The sequence below is a fragment of the Peromyscus leucopus genome, chromosome 1 (assembly GCF_004664715.2).
Source record: "Peromyscus leucopus breed LL Stock chromosome 1, UCI_PerLeu_2.1, whole genome shotgun sequence".
NCBI lineage: Eukaryota > Metazoa > Chordata > Mammalia > Rodentia > Cricetidae > Peromyscus > Peromyscus leucopus.
Window position 1 is genome coordinate 103200606 of NC_051063.1, and position 26142 is coordinate 103226747.

A 26142-nucleotide genomic window follows, 5' to 3' on the forward strand; every position below is an offset into this window, starting at 1 on the left:
CATCAGTTTGCTCACCTCCTGGCACTTGAGTACTTTAGGAAATCTGAGGAAGCCAGAAGAGTCTAGCCAGGCATGCTGGCCCCCTAGAGCCTACTCTCTTGGGTTTTGATCTGGATGTAAAGTTCTGAATGTTTAGGGGAGCGATCCCTGTCTTGAGATTTCTCACATGAAACCTTCCTTTCTCCTCCCATCTACAGCAACCCTGCTGCTTGTGGTGCTACCTGGTCTCCTGGTACAGCTGCTGCCTCTTGTTGAGCTGTAGCCCTCTCCTGCCTGCAGTTCATGGGTCTGAGTGTTGAAGGTCAGCCCAGGGGCAAGAACTTGGTGGTTCTCTGAGGTCTGTGGTAGAACGAAGATTGCAATCATTTTGGTGTATATCTACTTTAGCATTCATGACTTCCATAGACACCCAAGGACCTGCTGGGTCTGTGGGTGAAATTTTATGCTCTGACTACAAATTTACTACCCTTTGACACTTTGCTATCGTCAAAGAGCAGTGTTTGTCTTCATGGTCAGCTGTAACAGTTTTAAAGCAAGTGTTATGTGATGAATGTTACAATCTAGGAAATAAACCATTTATAACCACACGTTGATTTCTGTGACTAGGTATTTCTTCTTTCTTTTTTTTTTTTTTTTTTTTTTTTTTTTTTTTTTTTGAGACAGGGTTTCTCTGTGTAGCTTTGCGCCTTTCCTGGAACTTACTTGGTAGCCCAGGCTGGCCTCAAACTCACAGAGATCCACCTGGCTCTGCCTCCAGAGTGCTGTGATTAAAGGTGTGCACCACCACCACCCAGTGTGACTAGGTATTTGTATAGGTTGAATTATTTGTTTGAGAACCTCTCCTAAGGCGTGTGTATCTGGAGTTTCTCCGGTTCTGCCCAGCTCCACAGACCCCACAGCCACTTATAAAACAAACACTCAGAAGCTTATATTAATTAAAACTGCTCAGCCATTAGCTCAGGTCTACCACTGACTAGCTTCTACATTTAAACTCAACCTATTTCTGTTAATCTGTATGTCGTCACATTTTCTTTAGCTTTACCTGTGTGCCATTACATGCTGCTCCTTGGACAGTTATCTATCATCTCCTGACTCAGCCTTCCTGTTCCCAAAATTCTCCTTGTCTGTTTATCCCGCCTGTACTTCCTGCCTGGTTAGTGGCCAATCAACTTTTTAGTTATCAACCAATCAGAGCAACACATTCGTAGCATACAGAACATCTCACAGCACCTCCTTTTTCTGTCTAATCAAAAAGGAAGGGCTTAACTTTAACATAGTAAAATTACATATAATAAACAGTTATCAAGCAAGAATTACAGTTACAATATCTAGTCTATTTGTATTTTTTAAAATTAAAAAAAATATTTTGTCTACCCTATGTTTGTGAGTCAAAATTTTATATCTAACTTATCTCTTATTATAAGCAGGGAAAACCATAACTATAATTATCTAGTCTTCAACTACATCAAAGACCTCAGAAGGATATGATATTACCTGAGTAACAAGAAGTGTATTATAAGCAATTTCCAAAAATCTAGAGTGACAGAGATAGCTGGCTGCCTAGACAGTCACCCAAAGTTCTTATGCATTTTTGGGGCATCCATTTTCAGCCCATAGGCCTAGACTCTCACATTCACTTCTCTCTGTGTCCTGTAGAATGTCTGACTCTTTCTTCTGTAAAGCAGGAACCTGAAGGACCATTTTGCCTTGCACAGTTCAGTGGTCATCTTCCTTGGGTCCTGCATGTCCAGTTGATACAATGTGTCGTCAAGCAGTCCAGGCAAGAACAGTTTCTTGCTCAAATGGCTATTTTTGCCAAGAAGAAGATAAACTTCATATAGAGTGTCTTTGACACCCATCTTTATTTTGAAGTAAATCAGTGCTGCCAGGATCAGACGTGTTTCACTGTCCAGAAAGTCTACAGTTTTAAAACATTTTAAATGCCATATTATATAGGTCTTTGAAGTGTTTGAAAAGTACCTACCTAATTGAAATATATCTATGTATATCAAGAAAACTTAACATGACTATAATTTTGACTATGATAGGAGACTAATTATTAATCTGCATTTCTTAATTATCCATTACAATTTAAATGAGTTACATAAACATAATACTTCAAATGAGTAGAAATATACATACAGTGTAACAAAATTAACTTTAAGTTTGTATCAATAAACTAAAATCCATAGAAATGTAAAACATTTTTAAAGAAGTTGTTGCTCTTTAAAAGTAGGTTCACTAATCTACCCTTTTAACCTATCATATCTACATTCTACATTTCTATACCATATCCCCTTTCTTCTTTTAGAAAGAGATTGACTATGACCAACAACAATTTGTAACCAACAAGCTAAACAAAGACAAATATCCACAATCCATTCTTTTGGGGAATGTGGGTGTAGTTTTCTAGGCTATTTCCTGCTGATAGTGGGTGCTGTAGTCTTATGGGGATCCTGAGAAAATTCGAGATAATGGTCAAGTTCTGGGAAGACCAACTTAACCTTTATTGATAAGTACCATCTGTTAAGGTTCATGAGGTCATGCTTGATCAAATCTGTTCCATCTTAAAATGGAACAAATTCATATTACCTTGATTTCTGTGGAAATAAAAGCAGAGCTTCTTTTCCAAAGGAACATATCCTTAGATCCAAATTTTTGAAGTCGAAATACCTCTAAATTATACATATTGGTTTAACTGAGCAGCCTTTACAATCAAATGTCTTTCTGCAGTTAAAAATATCAAAGACAACACAATCCAGATTCTCTATGTAATATCCATCTTTATGTGACTTATTTTTTTATACTAACTTTACTGTTTCTTTAAAGACTTTATTTTTAAAAACTATCTCTTTATATAACTATATATTCTATATTCATTTTCTTCTCTCTTCCAAGCTGATGTACATTTTTACACACACTGTAAACAATTTGAAGTTTTGTTCCATCTAAATCTGTCTTATTGTGAATCTATTGCTTTAAACTGCAGCATTACTAGGTCTGAAATGGCAGCTTTGGCTGCTAGCTCTGCCATCTCAGCTTCCCAACATGGTGGAACTACATTTACCACCAGCTCTGGGAACCAGGCTCTCCACTGACTCTGGGAGGCAGTGGGTCTATGCTTCCATCCAGCATGTGTGTAGCCCAAAAGCCGTTTCTTCCTTCCTTTCTTTCTTTCTTTCTTTCTTTCTTTCTTTCTTTCTTTCTTTCTTTCTTTCTTTCTTTCTTTCTTCTCTTTCTTCTTCCTTCTCTTCCTTCCTTCCTTCCTCTTCCTTCCCTCTCTCTCTCTCTCTCTCTCTCTCTCTCAATCTCTCTCTTTCTTTTGGTCTGTATTAGCAAAGGCTAAGTCTACCATGCAGTTAATGTGCAGCTTGCAGAAACCTCTGTGTAACTCAGTGGGAATGTGCCATGCTGCAGGTCAAGCCCACATACCACAAACCCGCCATGGAGTACCTCAAGCGTGCATGTTGTAGTGCCTCGCCACCTGCATGAGACATGAAGCAGGAGCCTGCTTTTGGCTCTGTTTAGAATTGCTTATTAAATATTCTCAGGTTTCAGATGGAAACTTGAGCCCTTGGGCATCATTTGTAGCTGAAGTTTTCTCCTGTCCTGCCCAGCCCCACAGACCCCACAGCCACTTATAAAATAATCGCTCAGAGGCTTATATTAATTAAAACTGCTTGGCCATTAGCTCAGGCCTACCACTGGCTAGCTCTTACATTTAAACTCAGCCCATTCCTATTAATTTATATGTTGCCACATTTTCTATGACTTTATCTGTGTGCCAATACATGTTGCTACATGGACGGTGGGCTGGCATCTCCTGAATCAAACTTCCTAGAATTCTCCTTGTTTGTTTACTCCGCTTATACTTCCTGCCTGGATAGTGGCCAATCAGCTTTTTATTTATCAAGCAATCAGAGCAACACATTCACAGGGTACAGAACATTCCACAGCAGGCATGAGGTCTGATGTTCTCATTGATACCATTAAAAAAGTTCATGTTGTATAATTCTCACAGATGCTCCTGCAGGACAAATTGAGTGGGCCATAAATGTAAGGGCTGACATAGATAAAGTCCACTCCCTACTCTACCCCATCAGAAATACAGCCAGCTACTGAGCTCTGTCAGCCTATTTCAATAACTCTCATCATCTTTCAGGGCATGGATAAGCACATTAATTTTTAAAACTTCATATAACTATATTGCCTGATGTGTGTGTGTGTGTGTGTGTGTGTGTGTGTGTGTTTTCATGCCTTGAAATGTGTTTAGGGGTCATGGGCCATTCTGTGACATAGGCTCTTGTCTTCCACCTTTATGCAGTTTCCAGGGATCAAACTCAGGTTGTCAGCTTAACTCACCAAGAATTGCTGAGCCATCTCAGCAAATGAGACAGGCCCATTTTGAGTCATAATGGGTCAGGAAGTCTATATCCTGTACTTACCCTGAGTGCGTTTAGCCCAAGTGTATAAAGCTTCCCTAACTCCCCATGTTATAGAGTAAGACTCCTGGGAAAAAACCATAGACTCAATTCAGATTATAATTACAATCAGCTAAATGTATTGTAGCTGCTAGCAAAACAACAGTCTCTGAGCAAAACCAGAGACTGTTGAGCCAAGAGGGATGGGGATGAGGGAAGGCTTTTTAAATGTGAAAACCACAAGAAGACCTTGAGTATCTGCACAAGCAACCAAGAGCTGTTTTGATCTGTCAAGATTAGGTAGTACAGGAATCCTAAGAATAGCCCTTGAGTGTCTGTATAAGCAGGTTACATCAGCCAAAATGGCAGTTAGTCATATCATAATGTAGGATATGGTCATGGGTGTCTGTACATTTCTGGGTCTGTGGGGTGCTCACTGATTTGAGGTTACTGGGTTGTTATCTTCCAGGGAATGGAGTCAGATTAAAATTGCTATTAGGTAGCAAGATGGATGCTTAACACTAAATAGCATTTTTAGTCATTACACCATTCCCCATTGGCTATAGATCATATGAATGAAATCATTGATAATTAATAGTTGAACTTTTAGTGATAGATTGGAATCTTCATTGTACATAGAGACCTCAGAGTTCTGGGAAGGTAAATAGAATACATGGTTCTTGATACCACTGATTGCCATTCAGATGCATCAAGTCTGGGTCCCTACCTGGGTCCATGTTGTTTTTCAAGGGCCACCTAGCAGCTGGTGGGAGCCAGTCTGATGACCTATGCAGTTACCTGCAGCCATGTTGACATCTGAGATCAAGAGGCTGCTGGGAACCATGTCTGGGTTCGTGGCCACACTGCACCCGGGGTCTACTTGATATCCATGAATATCATTCTCACCAAAAGCCACAAGGATATCTAGCTTCTGGGTTTTCTGTGACCATGTTAGGGTCTGAGGGTTGTGCAGCTGCAAGAACCATGCCCACCTGAGTGGCCATGCTGAGTGGTCACCATATGTGACCCACGGCCATAGAGTCATCTGGGTCATGGCTGCAGCTGAGTACCATGTCTCAGTCCGTGACCCACCACAGCCAGGGTCAGTGTCAATGTCTGTGACTCAGGTTACTACCGATGATAGCGCAGATGCACAGGATCTGGGCAGATGCCTGAGACCTCAATATGCTGTGAGGATCACGAAAATGGAGGGGGAGGGGTTGCTGTATGTCATGCAGGCTATGTTGACATCCAGCCTGAGTTGTTGTCAGGGAAATGTCTGGGTCTCTGTTGAGATCTGTGACTCCTATTGCCATCAGGGGTCTGTGAGACTGCTCAGGGTCTCTACCACCACCTGGTACCATATTGGAGTCCAGGAATCTTGCTGCTGCTGTGCCCATGCCAATATGAGAGGCTCATGCTGCCAACTGGAGCCATGGTGACATCCAAGCCCAAGGTACTACTGATGGCCATGTCTGGGTCCATGGTCCTGCCACAGATGTGGTCTTTATTGATGTCTGTCACCTGTGTTACCATAGGGGCCCAAGTGAACCATGTGTTGAACCATGAGTTTAGCACAAGGGTCTTGTTGTGCTGGGCCTTCTTCTCACTGGTCAGGGAGAGCTGACTTCATTCTTAGCTGGTCTTGGGATAACAGACCTGGATGACCCTGGCATGGGAAAGATGGCTCTGCCCCTAATAGGAGAGCTGGCTTCCCACACTAGGGAAAGAGGGCCCCACCCTTCACCACAGGGGAGGGAGAGCAGGTCCCACCCCTCACCTGAGACTGACCAGCTCTGCAGTCAATCAGATACACATGCAGGGCTTTGAGTTGTCACAACCCAACATCTACTCCATCTAAGACCTGCTGGAATATGGGAAGGGACTGGTCCTGTGGAGCCATGACCACATGGTCTACATGACTCTGGGCAACAGTGGGATGTATGGGGTGTTTCTGTGGGGATCCAATGTTATTGTGCTGGTGGCCAGAGGCCTTGAACTTGACCAACAACACACTGCACTGCTGTGGGATGTTCTGTATGTTAAACGTGTTGCTCTGATTGGTTAATAAATAAAACACTGATTGGCCAGTAGCCAGGCAGGAAGTATAGACAGGACAAGGAGAGAGGAGAATGCTGGAAAGTGGAAGGCTGAGTCAGAGAGATGCTGCCAGCTGCTGCCATGAGAAGCAAGATGTAAGGTACCAGTAAGCCACGAGCCATGTGGAAACTTATAGACTAATAGAAATGGGTTAATTTAAGATACAAGAACTAGATACCAAGAAGCCTGCTGTGGCCAAACAGTATATAAGCAATATAAGTCTCTGTGTGTTTACTTGATTGGGTCTAAGCGGCTGCAGGATTGGCAGGTGAGAGAGATTTCTCCTGACTGTGAGCCAGACAGGACTGGAGAAAACTCCAGCTACACTACACAATGAACATTTGCAAGGAAAGCTGTTTGGACCAAAGAGTAGCTCCTAATACCAGTGAGATGAACAAGGAGTTGAAATGTGAAAATCCCTGTGCTGACCCACCAACCCTACAGGACCGCTCTCTATTGACACTGCCATCTGGAGTTTGTCAAAATTGCCCTCATCAAAACAGAACTTTAAAGTTTAAGTTTTAAGACAAGAAAAGGGGTGTTTCTAACTGAGGCCAGAGAAAGAGCTAGAATGTGGAGATGTGTGCTATGTAAAGAGGCTTCAATGTTCAGCTGGCTATAGCTCAGTGAAAAGGTGCTAGCCTGGCATTCACAACGTCCTGGTTTCAATCCACAGCACTGAACAACTGGAATCCATGCTGGACTTCCTCAAAATCAAACTGTGGGCTGGAGGGATGGCTCACTGGTTAGAGCACATACTTGCTGTTGTAGTGGGATCAAAGTTCAGTTTCATCACTCATGCCAGGCAGCTCACAGGTGCCTGAACTCCAGCTCCAGAGGATCTGATACTCTGGCCTCAGAGGGCATCTGCTCTCAGGTGCATATAACCTCCAACACCAGGGCATGTATGCATACACACTAGAAAAAACAAGAAAAATAATTCTTTTCTTTTAAGCAAATTTTGTCAAAATTAACAAAGAAGCTCATTAGAAATGCTAAACTCATGACGTTGAGACTGAGGTCCAGAAGTCTCTGTTGGTAACAAGTTTCTAGAAAGTTACTTACACAACCAAACTATCATAGCCTTTTTGGTTAATCAGCAGGATGCTAAATGGCTCAGGCTGTACACAAGCCAAAGGATTGCTTGTGTTTATATGCTGTCCAAACAGACCTTAATTTTCCCTTTGTTTGTGTCTTCAGAGTCCCATTCCATCATAAACTTGCCTGGGACTCAGGATGCCCCTGTCTCCCCCTCCGAGAGCTGCGACTATAGGTGTGTGCTGCCATAACTGGTTGTCTAGGAGGACTTTAAGATTTTATAGAAAGATATCTTGCATAGCAGAATATAGTTATTTTACAATAATTTATAGTTTTTGAAAGTTGAGGATGTACAGAAGGTGGGAACCTTCACTGCAGTGCTGAACTCCTAGGTCTGTTGTTTCTACAGTGCCCCCTAAAGGCTCAGGGCAGGATATGCCAAGCTGTGGAGGAGCTGGGAGTCCCAGCCTTCCCAAGAGCAACTAGTCAGTCATAGCATGCAGCTCCATTCTGCCATTCTCAAAGTGTGGGGAGAGGATTATCTGGCCGGACTAAGTCAAAATTCTGTGGGCAGTAACACAACAGCTTAGATAAGTGTTGGAGAGAATTTTCATGATTTTCCAAAAGTCCTAGGCAAAAATGAAGTGGAAGATTCACACCAACAAGGGTGACCTCCCTTCTTGTTCATTGACTTGCTGTTCAGTGTATATTTAGTATATCCACTCCTCAAAGAGTAGTGAAAACAATACATTCTCATAAGATACAACTAATAATAAGGCTGGTTGTGTTAGTCTGCTTCCTTCCTTTTTGTTTTTCTCTTTTTTGTGTGTGTGTACACACACATGTGTGGGCATATGTACTGGTGTGGCACATACATGTGTTTGGTACATGCATGTGGAAGTCAGAGGACAATCTCTGGTGTCATTCCTCTGGCACAGTACACAATTTTGGTAAAGACATGGTCTCTCACAGGCCTGGGACACACCTAGCAGGCTGGTCTGGCTGTCCAGTGAGTCTTGGGGATCTCAGGGACCAATCTCTGTCCACCTCCCAGTGCTGGAATACAAGTGCCTGTCATCACACCTGCTTTTTCCACATGGGTTCTTGGGATCAAACTCAGATCTTTGTTTGCAAGGCAAGTCTTTCACCCACGGATCTTTCTCCTCAGTTTGTGTTTATTACTATCACAAAATGCTTGATGATGGAAAGTTTGTAAAGTAAAGGTGCTTACTCAGTTCACAGTTTGACAGCCGGAAAATCTAAATATCATGAAAGTGCTGGCTGGTTAGGGTTTTCCTGGCTGACTCACAATCTTCTCTATCACAGTGTCAGAGACGCCATTACCATGTGCAGAAGGGAACACATGGCAAGAGAGGAAGCCGGAGAGGTTCTGGGCCAGACTTGCTCTTGCAGGGACTGGGTAGGATCCCACTTTCATTGTCTAATGTTTGCTTGCAGATGTTCTTGAAATTGAAGATGACTTCTCTTCTAGACTCAAAAGTTCACACGTTCCTCCTGACTTGGTTTTTCACCCAGCAGGTAATATTCTCAACCCACATCCTGTTGACCTTGCTTTCCCCTGCCCATGTCTTTGTGATATTACTGTTCCCAGGGTTGAGTATGCAGTTAGATGACAGTAGACAGCACAAATCTTGAAGAAGTAATGTAAAAATAATATCAGTAAGGGGAAGGTTGTTTGTGGCTCAATGTGAACAAAACACAAAGATAAACATGTATGAAAATGTCATGATGAGGCCTTTTTTTGTATATGGACTAAACATTTGATTGAATAAAGAAGTAAAAAATGTATCTGTAAATACAAAAGAATCAGAGATCTCAGTCTTACCTTTCTGCATTCCTTATAACGTCCATAATGAGACTGTGTTCATGCATGTGCCTCATGTGAGGATGGCTTATGCAACATCTCATGCTGTAGGCTCCAGACAGCACCCAGCACATGCTGATAACTTAGCAAATTTATCGAGCAACAAAGAACCTACTTCTCTCTTTCAGGTGACAGGCCTGACTGAGCCTTCTGACCTGGACATGGCTCCCAATGCATTTGATAATCAGTATGAGGGCTGTGTTGAAGACATGGAGAGAAAAGCACCCCAGTTGTTACAAGAAGACTTAAACATGAATGGGGATTTAAAACGTGAGTGGGAAATGGCAGAGAAATGATGTAAGAAGATAAAAAAGACAATGAGCAATCCCAAAGTTTTCCAAGATTTCCACGGAACAGCTTTAGTGGCCTACACCGGGAAAAATCTACGAAAGTTTTAATGGAGCTGTTAGAGAATTCAAGAAAAATCCTGGCAAAAGGCTTCCCATTACTACGTAACAAGAGCTCTTCAACTTCTGAGTAACAATAAGTGTTACAGTGTTTACCATGGCATCAGGAAGAAGTTAAATTACAGTGGGGAGGGCTCTGTACGATATAGGCAGTTCGCTTCCTCATCTTTGGAAGAGATGGTAGCTCTCTATGGTTTTGGTCATGTTCGTGGGACACTGTTTATCATCAAAACCTGCTTGGGGGTTTATATAAAAGCGTTTTTTCACAAACCTGAATGAGAGGAGATATTAATTTCAGGATAGGAAGAATATCACAATTACATCATAACAGCAAGTGGAAAAGGGTATAACAAAACTTCTCTGCACTCCCCCCAAAGAGAGAAGAGCAACTTCAATTGCTTCTACAGCGGTTCTACCAACAGCAGTCATTTCAGCAGCTCAGGTGAGTCTGGGTCTGTGTTAGAGGTGGAGCTAGTGGGGGACATCATGAAATGGAAGAGGGGGTGGTATTCCCTACCAGAAGACACCTGTTAGACTATGCACATGGTGAGGGTGCCTAGAAGGATGAAGGGTAGCTGTGGAAAAGCCAAGGAGCACATACTTCAATGAAGGCATATCAGGAATGGTTGAACAAAGTGAGAGACTTCAGGAAAACGCTACTACCAGGTCCAGCCCTGTGAGGAGTGAGAAGTGCCATCAGTGGGTATTTTTTCATATTTTCAAATCAATGCTGGCCCATGTTGGGGATCTTTATGGCTGTATACCCATCATTCTTTGTGGCCTGGGTTCTCTCTTCATCCCTTGACCACATGTCTCATTTTAATCAAGCAAAGACACCATCAATTTTAGTTTGGTAATTACCTTTCAAGGCATAGTTCAAGTATCATTTATCCTAGAAATCCATCCTTAATACTTCTAGAGAAAATTACTGTATCATCCTCTCTGTCATAGGTTTGGAGTCAGACTCCATGGTAATCTGGTTCAAACATCACTAGCTCTGTGATTCTTGGCATCTTGCCAGATATCTGTGCATCAGTTTCCTGATTTGAACCATAAAGACCCAAATGACAAATATCCTAGTAGTATTGTTTTGAAATTAAAAGAGAGCCATTCAAGATGTATTATTTGGCATGTAGGTATCAATCCACAAATGCCTTTTATTTTTATATATGAAAAATCATGTACACATCTCAGTCATCTGATCCAAACTCATACAGGTGTGGGAATCCACATTCACAAGAAAATCACTTGCTTACAGTCTAGAGACCTTGTCTCCTGTGCCCACCACTCAGGATCTGCACAGTGTCTGGATTGCTTACTTACATCCAGGCTGCACTAAATGTTATCCTAGGAAGTTAAGTTTAAGTTAAGTTAAGTTAAGTTTGAGCTACAGTTAGACTACTGAGTACAGAGCAATCTTAGATCTAATTAGTCCTGACAATCTAGGGTTTCTGGAAACATGGGAAGTCTTTGGAGCAGGAAGTGGAACTACAGAAGTGATCACAGGGACATCACGCATTTGCACAGAGAAATTTGGAATTTATATCAAGCCCAAGGAAAGCATGACCCCTACTCAGGTCCACAGTCCGGCCAGAAAGATGCTCCCCCTCTGGGCCAAATGGTTGATGTTCAGTCCTGACACGCTGAGAACCTCAGGTAGGTTCTAGTTTACAACAGTTTGCACACCAAAAATACAAATTGCTGCAACAATGGACTTTCAGAAGGTTCAGACCAAGAAACCTCTTCTTAGGTGTAAAAGGAGAAACCTGTTGGGCTCCCTAGAAGGCCAGGAAGACTCTGGATAGGAAAGACTTTTATCCCCAGTCAATGTCTTAGAGCACAGGACCCTGGAAGTGGTGGGGATCCATCAGTTTGCTCACCTCCTGGTACTTGAGTACTTTAGGGATCCTGAGGAAGCCAGAAGAGTCTCGCCAGGCATGCTGGCCCCCTAGAGCCTACTCTCTTGGGTTTTGATCTGGATGTAAAGTACTGAATGTTTAGGGGAGCTATCCCTGTCTTGAGATTTCCCACACGAAACCTTCCTTTCTCCTCCCATCTACAGGAGTCAGAGACAGCCGGGCATTCCTGCTGCTTTCGGTGCTACCTGGTCTCCTGGTCCAGCTGCTGCCTCTTGCTGAGCTGTAGCCCTCTCCTGCCTGTAGTTCATGGGTCTGAGTGGTGAAGGGAGGCCCAGGGGCAAGAACTTGGTGGTTCTCTAACGTCTATGGTAGAATGAAGGGTGCGATCATTTTGGGGGAGATCTACTTTAGCATTCACGACTTCCATAGACCTACTGGGTCTGTGAGTGAAATTTCATGCTCTGACTTCAAATTCACTTTGCTATGATCAAAAAGCAGTGTTTGTCTGCATGGTCAGCAGTAAGAGTTTTAATGTACAAAATATATGATGAATGTTACAATCTAGGAAATAAACCATTTATAACCACACCTTGATTTCTGTGACTAGGTATTTCTGTAGGATGTATTATTTGTTTGAAAAACTATCCTAAGGCATGAAGTTTGATGCTCACACATACACATCTGAGAACGTTCATGTTGTACATTTCTCACAAATGCTCCTGCAGGACAAATTGAGTGGGCCATAAATGTAAGGGCTGACCTAGATAAAGTCCACCCCCTACTCTACCCCATCAGAAATACAGCCAGCTACTGAGACCTGTCAGCCTATTTCAATAACTCTCATCATCTTTCAGGGCATGGATAAGCACATTAATTTTTAAAATTTCATATAACTATATTGCCTGATGTGTGTGTGTGTGTGTGTGTGTGTGTGTGTGTGTGTGTGTGTTTTCATGCCTTGAAATGTGTTTAGGGTCAGAAGGCAACTCTGTGGCATCACCTCTTGCCTTCCACATTTATTCAGGTTCCAGGGATCAAACTCAGGTTGTCAGTTTTGCACATCAAGCATTTTAACTGCTAAGCCATCCCAGCATCCCAGACAGGCCCATTTTGAGCCATATATGGATCAGGAAGTCTGTGTCCTGCACTCAACCTGAGTGGGTTTAGCCCAAGTGTATAAAGCTTCCCTTAATCCCCACGTTATGGAGTAAGAGACCCCTGGGAAAAGACCACAGACTCAATTCAGATTAAAATTATAGTCAGCTAAATGTATTGTAGCTGCTAGCAGGACAACCGTCTCTGAGCAAAACCAGAGACTATTGAGCCAAGAGGGGTGGGGATGAGGGAAGGCTTTTTAAATGTGAAAACCACAAGAAGGCCTTGAGTATCTGCACAAGCAACCAAGAGCTGTTTTGCTCTGTCAAGATTAGGTTGTCAGGGGGGACCTAAGAGTAGTCCTTGAGTGTCTGCATAAGCCGGTTACAGAAGCCCAAAAGGCAGCTAGTCATATCATATTGAAGGAGATGGTCATAGCTGTGGATATCTGGGCAGGTGTAACTCAGTTGCTGTTACTGGGGAGTTTTCTTACAGGGACTGGAGACAGAGTCAAATTGTTGTTAGGTACCAAGATGGATGCCTAACATAAAATGGAGGTTCTTCAGCCATTACACCATTTCCTACTGGCTGTAGACCATATGAATCAAATCATTGATAATTAATAGTAAAAATTTTAGAGATAGATTGGAATCTTCATTGTACATAGAGACCTCAGAGTTCTGGGCAGGTAAATAGAATACATGGTTCCTGATACCACTGAAGGCCATGCAGATGCTCGAGGTCTGGGCCCCCGCCTGGGGCCATGTTGTTTTCCAAGGGCCACATTGCAGCTGAAGGGAGCCAACTTGACAGGCCTATACAGTCAACCAGGGCCATGGTGACATCTGGGTCTAAGAGGCTGCTGGGGACCATGTCTTGGTTTGTGGTACTACTACAACCAGGGTCTATGTTGATGTCCTTGGATCCCATTTCCACCAAGGGCTACAAGGATGCCTGGCTTCCCATTGTTTTTAACCATGTTAGGGTGTAAGGGACATGCAGCTGCCAGGGCCATGCCCAACTGAGTGGTCTGAGCTGACACTCATGGCCATGAAGACACTGGGCTGGAGCTGCTCCTGAGGGCCATGTGTGGGTCCATGGCCCACTGCAGCCAGGGTCACTGTCAGTGTCCATGGCTCAGGTTACTACCGAAGGCAGTGCATATGCCTGGGGTCTGGGCAGATACCGGAGACCTAGATCCACCATGGGGACCATGGAGATGGAGGGGTAAGGGTGTTGCTGCAATGCCATCCAGGGCCATGATGATGTCCTGACTGAGCTGTGGCCAGAGGCCATGTCTGGGTCCATGGCCGTACTTCAGTCGGGATCTGTGTTGAGATCTGTGATTCCTATTGTCATTGAGACTGCAAGACTGCTTGGAGTCTCCACCACCACCTGGGACCATGTTGGTGTCTGGCAACTCTGATGCGGCTGGGCCCATGTCAATCTGAGAGGCCTATGCTGCCACTTGGGGTCATGGGGTCACCCAAGCCTAAGGTACTACTGATGGCCTGGTTCCATGGTCCTGCCACAGATGGGGTCTGTGTTGATGTCTGTCACTCGTGTTACCATAGGAGCCCAAGTGAACGATGTGTTCAACCATGAGTTTAGCACAAGGGTCTTGTTGTACTGGCTCCTCTCCTCACTGGCCAGGAGAGAGCTGACTCCATCCTTAACTGGTCTTGGGATAACAGACCTCAATGACACTGGCATGGGGAAGATGGCTCTGCCTCTAATAGGAGAGCTGGTTCTCAATACTTTGGAAAGATGGTCCTACCCCTCTACAAGCATGTGGGAGAGCTGGTCGCACTCCTCACTGGAGGGGAGAGGTCCCAGCAGCCCGGACTGGCCAGTCTGCAGCCCACCAGATACACATGCAGGGCTTTGAGCTCCCACACTCCAACACTGACCCCATCTATGACCTGCTGGAGTGTGGAAATGGACTGGGACTGCAGAGCCATGACCACATGGTCTACATGACTCGGGGCAACAGTGTGTGGGCAGTTTGTGTGGAGATCCAGTGTTGGTGTGCTGGAGGCCAAGGGAAAGCTGTTGGGTCAAAAGAGTATATTGCATGACATACAGCAGCTCCCAAAGCCAGTGAGATGAATGAAGAGGCCATGGAGAGGCAAAGACAGAGGGCAGTGTTTAGTTTTGTTTGTTTGTTTGTTTGTTTTTGTTTAATTTTTGTTTTTGTTTTGCTTTGTCTTATTTGCTTTTTTTTCTGTTGGTTAATTTATTTTTAATTGAAATTGATATTCTTATCTGTATATTTTTATTTTTTACTATTTTATTTATTTAATTACTTTTTAGTGTTTTTTAATCTGTATCTTATTTTTATTATTTATTTTTTTAGTTTCCCTTTAGGGGAACACTACAGGAGTGAGGGGTGGTTGTGGAGGATGTGGGAAATACTTGAGATTGGGGTCCACAAGGTAAAATTCCCAAACAATCAATTTAAAAAAAACCTTGGTCACCTCTCTTCACCTTTTCCTTATTCCCCTTTAGCACTCAGGTGATTTGCTGGTAGTTTTGTTTGGTTTAAGGGGTCTCACTATGTAGACCTGCCTGGTCTCAAATTCACACAGATCCCTCGGCCTCGGCCTCCCAAACTCTGGGATTAAAGATGTGAGCCACCACAACAGGTGTTCATGTAATTTGTAAAATTGGTGTGTAGGGCAAAGGTCAACCAACTTCTACTTTCTCCAGTATCTAGCACCCCCCTCTGTCTGTCTGTCTGTCTGTCTGTCTGTCTGTCTGTCTCTCTCTCTCTCTCTCTCTCTCTCACACACACACACACACACACACACACACACACACACACACACACACACACCAGTCCTGTGGGGAACAACAGAAAGGTCCTGGCTCATTTTGATACAGACAAAGGAAAAGATGCAGGATGGGGATGCAGTTTGGTTGGTAGAGTGATTGCCGAGCAGCATCAGGTCCTGGGTTCTATTTTTGTACAAATAAATCTAGTTTTGTGGAAAGAGAATCAGGGGTTGATGTCATCCTCAGCTACACAGCCAGGAGAGGCCAATCCGGGCTAATGGAACCTTGTCTCAAAAAAAAAAAAAAATTAAAAAAGATGGAGAATAGAAATGGTATAGTATAGCAGATAATCCACAGATCCTGATAAAGGAACTATTTATTTGGAAATTATACTAAGGAGAACAACTCACTGAACAGAATAGGCAAAATCGTTGCCCTGGAAGGTTGATGTCCTGCCCCACACTGCTCCTGCCGCCTGAGTCAATCCACACCATCCAAGCCCACAATGAAGAGAAAGGACCAAACATACGTGCTCCTCAACTTAAGCTAGCCCCAAGGCCACACCTTAGGGGCTGGTACTTCAAGGTCATAGGTGGAACAGGTACCTACTACAGTATACTAAGAAAGTACAACATACCTAACTTAAGTATACCATACTTAAGTAGTTCATAAACCCTCTGGCTTCCTTTCAAATCTAACCTGAAACTGAAAGTGTATTGTCAACAGGATAAAAGGCCACAGCACTGCCATCTGGAACACTTGCTTTTAGAAGAGGCCAGAGACCCAGCCACCAAAGACCTGCTCAGGTACCTGACAACTCTGAACTCTGTCCTCTGAAAGGGAAGCCTTCTAAAGTTGAGGGGACCCTGAGAACAATCTGAGTGCTTCAGTGGGTGTAGCCGTGTGTGGGGGGTGTCTATGACTCAGGGTTAAAGCCAGACGGTCAGTTCTGGGCAAGAAATAGCCCATGTAGGGTGATGGAGGCAGATATAGAATGGACAGACATGAGAGTATAATATTTCTAGAGACTTAAAAATATAACGCAGGACCACACAATTTACCTCCCAGGTCCTGTAGGAAGCAATTGGCATCTGTGTACATGGTCTCTTATGTATATAGACTTTTACCTTCGTGTACTTCCCCGGTTTTTGAAACAGAACAGGGATATGCTTAATTAATCCCATTTTCCTACCAGCTCCATGGAAATGTTAGGTTCTATCCTCTTCTTTGCTTTATTTATCCATTTTTAATTTAAACGTTTTAAAAGATGCGTTCTTTTAAATGCTTAAAAGACTGCTGTGTGGCCCAGTCTAACTCAGACCTCAAGGTCCTTCTGCACCAGGTCTCCTGCTTGTTGGAAACAAAGGCTTTTCTTTTCTTTAATTTAGGATCATAGAGATTGAATGCAGATAAAAAGCAGGATGGAAGGAGAGTGGGAGGAGTGAGGAAAGAAGGGATGGGGAGAAGGAAAAGAGAGAGAGAGGGAGAGAGAGGGGAAAGTTTTTATTGAGGTTCAAGGTGTTAGCTACATTGATTTCTGGGGAAAATTTTAATTGGCAGGCACCAGTTCCAGGAGTTCATACTGGGGCTGAAGAGACTCAAGTTGTGTATCTTCAATCTATGTGGGTTGTGAGGGGCATTGGTGGCAATAAGGCACAGCTAGGCTGTCCTTAGCTGTCCCACAGGGAAGTAGACACCAGTCCTGTGAAAGGCAAACATCTGGATCAACCACATGAGGAACTAGGGCGGGGAGGAGAGAATTGGAAGTTTACTCCAGGCTGGCTGATCCCTGCTTCCTGAATGAGAAAGTCCCTCTGCTGACCCACCAACCCTACAGGACTGCTTTCTCCTGGCCCCTCCATCTGGGATTTGTCAGACTTCCTGACTTCAGAACAGAGCTTTGAAGCCTAAGTTTTAAGACAAGAAAAGGGGTGATTCCAGCTGAGGCTGGAGGAAGAGCTAGAATATGGAGATGTGTGTTGTGTAAAGAGGCTTCACTGTCCAGCTGGGTGTAGCTCAGTGAAAGGTGTTGGCTTGGCATGCACAACATTCTGGGTTCAGTCCTCAGCACCGATTAATTGGAATCTTATGCTAAATAGTACTTCCCCCAAAAGTAAATTTTGAGCTGGAGAAATGCCTCATTGGTTAGAGCACATACTTCCTCTTGCTGTGGGATCAAAGTTCAGTTCCATCACCCATGTCAGGCAGCTCACAAGTGCCTGTAACTCCAGCTCCAGAGGATCTGATACTCTGGCCTCAGAGGGCATCTGCACTCATGTGCACATACCGACCAACTCCAGGACATGCATGCATACACGTTACTAAAAAAGCAAATAATGTCAAAATGAACGAAGGAGCTCATTAGAAATACTAAATACTCCAATTTGAGCTGGAGTCCAGAAGTCTGTTGGTGACAAGTTTCCAGAGAACTCCTGATACAACCAAACTGCAAGAACCTTTTTGAATATGTAGCCAAATCCTAAGTGGCTCCAGGGTGTACTCAAGGCGAAAGGAAATCACCTGTGTTTCTATTTCTGGGCAGAGCTTAATTTTACCTTTTTTGTGTCTTCAGAGTCCATCCTAAACTGGCCTGGGCCCCCACATGCCCCTTCGCCCATCTCTCAAGGGCTGGGATTGTAGGGGTGTGCTGTCATAACTGGTTGTCTAGGAGGACTTTAAGAATTTAGGGAGGATATCTTATGTAGTTGATTGTAGTTATTTCACAATAATTAATACTTTTTAAAGTTGAGGAGGTACAGAAGGTGGGACCCTTCACTGCAGTGCTGAACTCCTAGGTCTGTTGTTTCTACAGTGCCCCCTAAAGGCTCAGGGCAGGAGAAGCCAAGCTGTGGAGGAGCTGGGAGTCCCAGCCTTCCCAAGAGCAACTGGTCAGTCATAGCATGCAGCTCCATTCTGCCATTCTCAAGGTGTGGGGAGAGGATTATCTGGCTGGACTAAGTCAAAATTCTGTGGACAGTAACACAACAGCTTAGATAAGTGTGGGGGAGAGTTCTCATGATTTTCTAAAAGCCATAGGCAGGAATGAAGGGATGGGTCCATACCAATGGGGGTGACTTTCCTTCTCATTCCTTGAGTTGCTCTTCAGTGTATACTTCTTTCCTTTTTATTTTTCTTTTCTCTTTTTTTTGTGTGTGAGTACATGCACTTGTGTGGGCATATGCACTTGTGTGGGCACATGCACATGTATGAGTACATGCTCATGGGTGGGCACATGCATGTGGAAGTCAGAGGACAATCTCTGGTGTCATTCCTCAGGCACTGTCCACCAGTTTTGTAAAGACAGGGTCTCTCGCAGGCCTGGGACACACCAAGCAGACTTGTCTGGCTGTCCAGTGAGTCTTGGGGATCTCAGGTATCCATCTCTCTCCACCTCTCGGTGCTGGAATACAAGTGCCTGTCATCACACCTCCTTTTTTCCTGTGGGTTCTTCGGATCAAACTCAGGTCTATGTTTGCAACGCAAGTTCTTTACCCACTGAGCTTTCACCTCAGTTTGTGTTTATTACTATCACAAAATGCTTGATGCTGGAAAGTTTATAAAGTAAAGGTGCTTATTCAGTTCACAGTCTGATAGCTGGAAAGTCTTAATATCATGAAAGCACTGGCTGGTTAGGGTTTTCCTGGAAGAATCATAATATTCTCTATCACAATGTCAGAGAAGCCATTGCCATGTGCAGAAGGGAACACAAGGCAAGAGAGGAAGCCAGAGAGGTTCTGGGGCCAGACTGGCTCTTGCAGGAACTGGGTAGGATCCTAAGGGCTGAAATGATCTCTTCTGATGGTGATGTCCTCCAGGACCTGGTCACTTCCCAGTAGACCTCACCTCTTAAAAGTTTCACTATCTTCATATGGCCACACTGGAGATCTTTGAAGGACAACCGTATTTAAATCATAGGACACAGTGAATACTGACAGCATTAAAAGACATTCAGAGGTAAATGTAAGCCACATGCTAATCAAATATGGAGAAGAAAAGTATCTGTGCAAGTAAAACATCAAGGCCGAAGACACATCTGCTAAAATATGACCCGATTCTCTTGGCAGCCTACATGATACGTACATAGCTCTGTGTGTTACCAGGATTGATTGATTATAGGTCCTTACTGGGGAGAGAGGACGACAGTCACTTCAGTTCTGGAAAGGGACCCAAGCAGAGCTATTCAGTGTCCTGATAAGCCATCCTGGGAGCAGTGTGAGCAGGAAGGAGCCTGGACCTGCAGATGTAAAATGGAGATTCAGTCATTGAGGCAGAGCAGATCCATCAACAGACTGTTACAATACTGTGTGTACCCCTCTTTCATTGTCTTGTATTTCCTTGCAGCTGTGTTTGAACTTGAAGATGACATCAAAAGTTCATGTGTTCCTCCTGACTTGGTTATTAATCCAGCAGGTAATATTCTCAACCCATATTCTGTTGACCTTGCTTTCTCCTGCCCACATCTTGGTAATATTACAGTTCCCAGGGTTCAGTCTGCAGTTAGAGGGTGGTAGACAGCACAAGTATTGAAAAGATAATATCAGTAAGGGGAAGGTTGTGTGTGATGAATATGAGCAACATACAGTGATATACGTGTGTGAAAATGTCATGATGAGGCCTGTTATTTTGTATACTAACTAAGCATTAGAAGAAAAACTATAGAATCTGTAAATACTAAACAATCAGAAATCAGCCTTTCCTTTCTGCTCCGCTTATAACATAATGAGATTGTGTCCATGCATGTACCGTTTGTGAGGTTGGAGTATGTGACATCTCTTGCTGTCAGCTCCAGACAGCACCCAGCACATGCTGATAACTTAGCAAACTTATCTAGTAACAAAGAACCTACTTCTGTTGCAGGAATCTTAAAAGTTCTTATTAATAAAATCAAACCCGAGGCGAGTTATTGGGGTCCATGCTGGTAGATCAGAGAGACAGAACAAGCCACAGCTATCTCACCTCGCCGGATCCTCAGCTGGTCTTGTCTCCTCAGACTGGAGGCCTCTGAGTCCTCATCCGGAATGGGTCTCAGCTGAATTACTGCTCAAAAGCCTGAATGCTTAACCAGCCACATGCTTAACCAGCCAAATGCCTCTAGTGTCTGGTCCTCATGCCTTATATACCTTTTTGCTTTCTACCATCACTCCCTAGGATTAAAGGCGTGAGTCACCATGCCTGGCTGTTTCCAATGTGGCCTTGAACTCACAGAGATCCCAGATGGATTTCTATCTCTGGAATGCTAGGATTAAAGGTGTGAGTGCCACCATTTTCTAGCCTTTGTATCTAGTGGCTGTCTGTTCTCTGACCCCAGATAAATTTATTAGAGTACACAATATTTTGGGGAACACAATACAACCACATACTTCTCTCTTTCAGGTGACAGGCCTGACTGAGCCTTCCGACCTGGACATGGCTCCCAATGCATTTGATGATCAGTATGAGGGCTGTGTTGAAGACATGGAGAGAAAAGCACCCCAGCTGTTACAAGAAGACTTCAACATGAATGAGCAATTAAAACTTGAGTGGGAACAGGCAGAGAAACGATGGAAGGAGATAAAAAATACAATGAGGACTCCCAAAGGTTTCCATGACTTCCACGGAACAGCTGTAGTGGCCTACACCGGGAACATCCATGAAGATTTTAACAGAGCTGTTAGAGAATTCAAGAAAAATACCACTAACTTCCATTACAAGGCCTTCCATTACTACCTAACAAGAGCCCTTCAGCTTCTGAGTAACCAGAGTTGTTACTCAGTTTACAGAGGCACCAGGAACAAGTTTAATTACAGTGGGAAGGGCTCTGTGCGGTTTGGGCAGTTCGCGTCTTCATCTTTGGAAGAGAGAGTAGCTCTTTACATCTTTGGTGGTGTTAGTGGGACACTGTTTACCATCAGAACCTGCTTGGGGGCTAACATAAGTGAATTTTCCTACAAACCTAAACAAAAGGAGGTATTAATTCCAGGCTATGAAGTATATCACAATGTCACCATAACAGCAAGTGGAAAAGGGTATGACAAAATTTTTCTGAACTCCCCTCAAAGAGAGAAGAGCAACTTCAATTGCTTCTATAGCGGTTCTACCAACAGCAGTCATTTCAGCAGCTCAGGTGAGTCTGGGTCTGTGTTAGAGGTGGAGCTGGTGGGGACATCATGAAATGGAAGAGGGGGTGCTCCCTACCAGAAGACACCTGGTAGACCATGTACATGGGGAGAGTGCCTAGAATGATGAGGGGTAGCATTGGTAAAGCCAAGGGGCACATACCTCAGTGATGGTGTATCAGAAATGGTTGAACACAGTAAGGGACTTCAAGAAAATGCTATTACCAGGCCCAGCCCTGGGAGGAGTGAGAAGTGCCGTCAGCAGGTATTTATTCATAATTTCAAACCAAAGCTTCCCCGTGTTTGGGGATCTTTATGGCTGTATACCCATCATTCCTTGTGGTGTGGGTTCTCTCTTCATCCCTTGACCACAGTTCTCATTCTATGCAAGCAAAGACACCATCAATTTTAGTTTGGTGATTACTTTTTAAGGCATAGTTCAAATATCACTTATCATAGTACTCCTTCTTTAATATTCCAGAGAAAATTACTGTACTATGCTCTCTGTCATAGGTTTGGAATCAGACTCCATGGTAATCTGGTTCAAACATCACTAGCTCTGTGACTCTTGGCAAGTTATCAAATGTCTGTGCCTCTGTTTCCCCATTTGAATGATAAAGACCCAAATGACAAATATTCTAGTAGCATTGCTTTGAGAATTAAGAGAGAGGCATTCAAGACATATGATTGACATGTAGATATCAATCCGCAAATGTCTTTCATTTTTAAATATGAGGAACCATGTATACATCTCAATCATCTGATCCAAACTCATGCTGGTTTGGACCTCAACGTTCACAGGAAAATCACTTGCTCACACTCTAGAGACCTTGTCTCCTATGCCCACCACTCAGGATCTGCACAGTGTCTGGATTACTTACTTACATCCAGGCTGCACTAAATGTTGACCTAGGAAGTTAAGATTGAGTGAGAGGCCAGGAAGAACCTGAAATGAGCTACAGTTAGACTACTGAGTACAGAGCAATCTTAGGTCTAATCAGCTCTGACACTCTAGGGTTTCTGGGAACATGGGAAGTCTTTGGAGAAGGAAGTGATCACAGGGGCTTCGTGTTTTTGCATAGAGGAATTTGAATTTATATCAAACCCAAGGAAAGCATGACCCCTACCCAGGTCCACAGTCCAGCCAGAAAGATGCTGCCCTTCTGGGTCAAATGGTTGATGTCCAGGCAGGCTGAGAACCACAGGTAAGTTCTGGTTCACACCAGCTGTCATAGAAGGAATACACACTGATGCAACTATAGACTTTCAGAAGGTTCAGACCCAGAAACCTCCTTCTGGGCAAAGAAGAAAAAGCCTGTCTGGATCCCTAGAAAGCCAGGAGGACTCTGGATAGGAAAGGTTTTTTATCCCCAGTCAGTGTCTTAGAGCACAGGACCCTGGAAGTGGTGGGGATCCATCAGTTTGCTCACATCCTGGTACTTGAGAACTTTAGAAATCTGAGGAAGCCAGAAGAGTCTAGCCAGGCAACTGGCCCCCTAGAGTCTATTCTCTTGTCTATTCTCTTGGGTTTTGAGCTGGATGTAAAGTTCTGAATGTTTAGGAGAGCTATCCTTGTCTTGAGATAGCCCACATGAATCCTTTCTTTCTCCTCCCATCTACAGGAGTCAGAGACAGCCGGGCATTCCTGCTGCTTGTGGTGCTACCTGGTCTCCTGGTGCAGCTGCTGCCTCTTGCTGAGCTGTAGCCCTCTCCTGCCTGCAGTTCATGGGTCTGAGTGTTGAAGGGAGGCCCAGGGGCAAGAACTTGGCTGGTTCTCTAAGGTGTGTGGTAGAATGTTGGGTGTGATCATTTTGGGGGAGATCTACTTTAGCATTCATGACTTCCATAGACACCCAAAGAACCTGCTGGTTCTGTGGTTGGAATTATATGCTCTGATTTCAAATTTACTACCCTTTGACACTTTGCTATGATCAAAAAGCAATGTTTGTCTGCATGGTCAGCAGTAACAGTTTTAAACTATGCAATATGTGATTAATGTTATAATCTAGCAAAATAAACCATTTATAACCATACCTTGATTTCTGTGACTTGTTATTTCTATAGGCCGTATTATTTCTTTGAGAATCTCTCCTAAGGCATGAGGGCTGTTGCTCACATGTCCACAGCTGAGAAAGTTTATCTTGTATATTTCTCACAGATAATCCTGTACGACAAATTGAGTGGACCATAAATGTAAGAGCTGACGTAGATCAAGTCCACTCCCTACTCTACCCCATCAGAAATACAGCCAGCTACTGAGATCTGTCAGCCTATTTCAATAACTCTCTGATCATTTCTGAGGACATGGATAAGCACATTAATTTTTAAAACGTTATTATTACTATATTGCCTGGTGTGTGTGTGTGTGTGTGTGTGTGTGTGTGTGTGTGTGTGTGTGTGTGTTCATTCCTTGAAATGTGTTTAGGGGTCAGAGGGCAACTCTGTGGCATCGACTTTTGCCTTCCACCTTCATGCAGGTTCCAGGGATCAAACTCAGGTTGTCAGTTTCACACATCAAGCATTGCTGAGCCATCTCAGCAACCCAGACGGGCCCATTTTGCGGCATACATTGACCAGGATGTCTGTGTCCTGTACTCACCCTGAGTGGGTTTAGCCCTTGTGTATGAAGCTTCCCTTATTCCCTCTCCTCATCCTCCCTGCCTGAAGACAATCGTGTCTTTGACTGCCTGTAAGCAACAACAAATATTTAATTGGTGCAAAAGCAAATAAAATTATCGCTAGAGATCTGTTTGTGGTGGTCCACGCCTTTATTTACAGCACTCAGGAGGCTTAGGCAGGTGAATGATGTGAGTTTGAGGTCAGCCAAAGATACATGGTGAGACCTGTCTCAAGGAAAGAAAGAAAGAAAGAAAGAAAGAAAGAAAGAAAGGAAGGAAGGAAGGAAGGAAGGAAGGAAGGAAGGAAGGAAGGAAGGAAGGAAGAGATATTATCAGAGTGGCCGACCAATGACTGGTCCAGATTGAGAACCATGCCCTGAAAGTGAGCTCACACCTGACAAGGCCTGGAGGTCCTGGACCCAGAGGGACCTGAAATGACCCAGAGGTCTAGGATAGAATCAAACACAATTGGCAAAAAAGGTCAACGAAATGATTCCTAATGATATTCCGCTATACTCTAGTGCCTAGTCCAATTGTCATCATCAGAGAGGCTTCATCCAGCAACTGCTGGAAACAAATGCAGACCCACACCAAACACTAGGTGGAGCTTGGGAAATCCTGCAGAAGAGTGGGAGGAAGGATTGTAGGAGCCAGGGGCGGGCAGAGGGGTCAAGGACACCAGAAGAAAACTCGAAGAATCAAGTAATCTGGGCTCATAGGTGCTCACAGAGACTGAACCACCAACCAGGGGGCCTGCATGGGACTGACCTAGGCCCTCTGCACATACGTTACAGTTGTGTAACTTGGTCTTCTTGTTGAACTCCTAACAGTGGGAGCAGGGGCTGTCTCCGACTCTGTTGCCTGCTTTAGGGTCCCTTTCCTCCTACGGGTTGCCTGGTCCAGCCTTAACACAAGGGGAGGTACAGAGTCTTACTGGAACTTGATATACCATGGCTAGTTCGATATCCATGGGAGGCCTACCCTTTTCTGAAGAGAAAGGGGGAGTGGAGGAAGGGGTGGGGAGCTGGGAGCAGAGGAGGGAGGGCAAACTGTGGTAGTGATGTAACAAAACAAAACAAAACAAAACAAGAACACTGGGGATATGGTCAAGAGAATAAACCATGCAGGCAGACAGGAAGTGTATGGCAGGGGTGGCCTCGAAACTCACGGTGGAAAAGCAGAGTCAATAAATGGAGGGAGGACAATTGGCTCTCTGATCCCCACATGTGCCTGCTAAATAAAATTCATGGGAAACCATCATTTGGAACCACGCTCTGGCTCTTTCTAGCCTCTGAATCTGACTCCCTAGGCTCAGTAGATAGAACACTCGTTCTGTTGTATGGGATGAGATGGTGCCTGACTTTGGAGTGGCTACTAAAAGCCAATTTGATCTCAAAACTAAATTTGGAATCTCTTTGTTTTTCAAGACACTGTACGTAAGAATTATCCCAAAGAAATTAAAGGCTTAAATGTGAAAAATTATTATGAAAATTCAGGAGACTATTTAGCATCCGAGCAACAGAGGAGAGAGGGGGAACTTATTTCTTCTCCATGCCTAAAGACCACCCCGGGGCTCTGCTCATAGTCGTCCCTGGATGCAGGAACTACCTCCAACTTCAAAAAACACCTCCGAGGTTCCTGGAAGGACGAAAAAAAAGGAAATTTATAACAAACCCAATGATTTGAGAAATATTTAAGACAAAAAAAAATCAAAGATAAAGAGAACTGCGTGATTATAAAAATGTTGTATTAATTAGTTTTCTCATTGCCATGATCAAATAGTCAACAGGAGCAAGTTAAGGGAAGGAGGACTCACTTCAGCTCACAGTTCAGGGCACTGAGTCCACCA

The 26142-nt window shown here is 43.9% G+C and overlaps 2 protein-coding genes and 1 pseudogene across 5 annotated transcripts in view; all 3 read left to right on the top strand.

Moving 5' to 3' along the window:
- The window catches only part of LOC119086245 (T-cell ecto-ADP-ribosyltransferase 2-like), a 37217-nt gene extending 36630 nt beyond the window's left edge, over window positions 1-587 (top strand). For both annotated transcript variants that reach the window (XM_037196996.1, XM_037196993.1), the window contains exon 4: window positions 198-587. In XM_037196996.1, coding sequence (XP_037052891.1) covers window positions 198-262 — 65 coding nt within the window. In that variant the 3' untranslated portion in view covers window positions 263-587. The remainder of the gene's footprint in view (window positions 1-197) is intronic.
- The window catches only part of LOC114698743 (T-cell ecto-ADP-ribosyltransferase 2-like), a 60201-nt gene extending 36605 nt beyond the window's left edge, over window positions 1-23596 (top strand). The window contains exons 2-4 of one of the 3 annotated variants that reach the window (XM_028877566.2): window positions 19922-19990; window positions 20954-21683; window positions 23298-23596. In XM_028877566.2, coding sequence (XP_028733399.1) covers window positions 19940-19990; window positions 20954-21683; window positions 23298-23380 — 864 coding nt within the window. In that variant the 5' untranslated portion in view covers window positions 19922-19939 and the 3' untranslated portion in view covers window positions 23381-23596. Of the gene's footprint in view, window positions 1-16303; window positions 16387-19921; window positions 19991-20953; window positions 21733-23297 lie in introns of those variants that run through there. The other 2 variants (XM_037197001.1, XM_037197004.1) reach the window with 2 other exon arrangements.
- LOC114698748 lies at window positions 284-12018 on the top strand (annotated as a pseudogene).
- Window positions 23597-26142: the final 2546 nt, after the last annotated feature.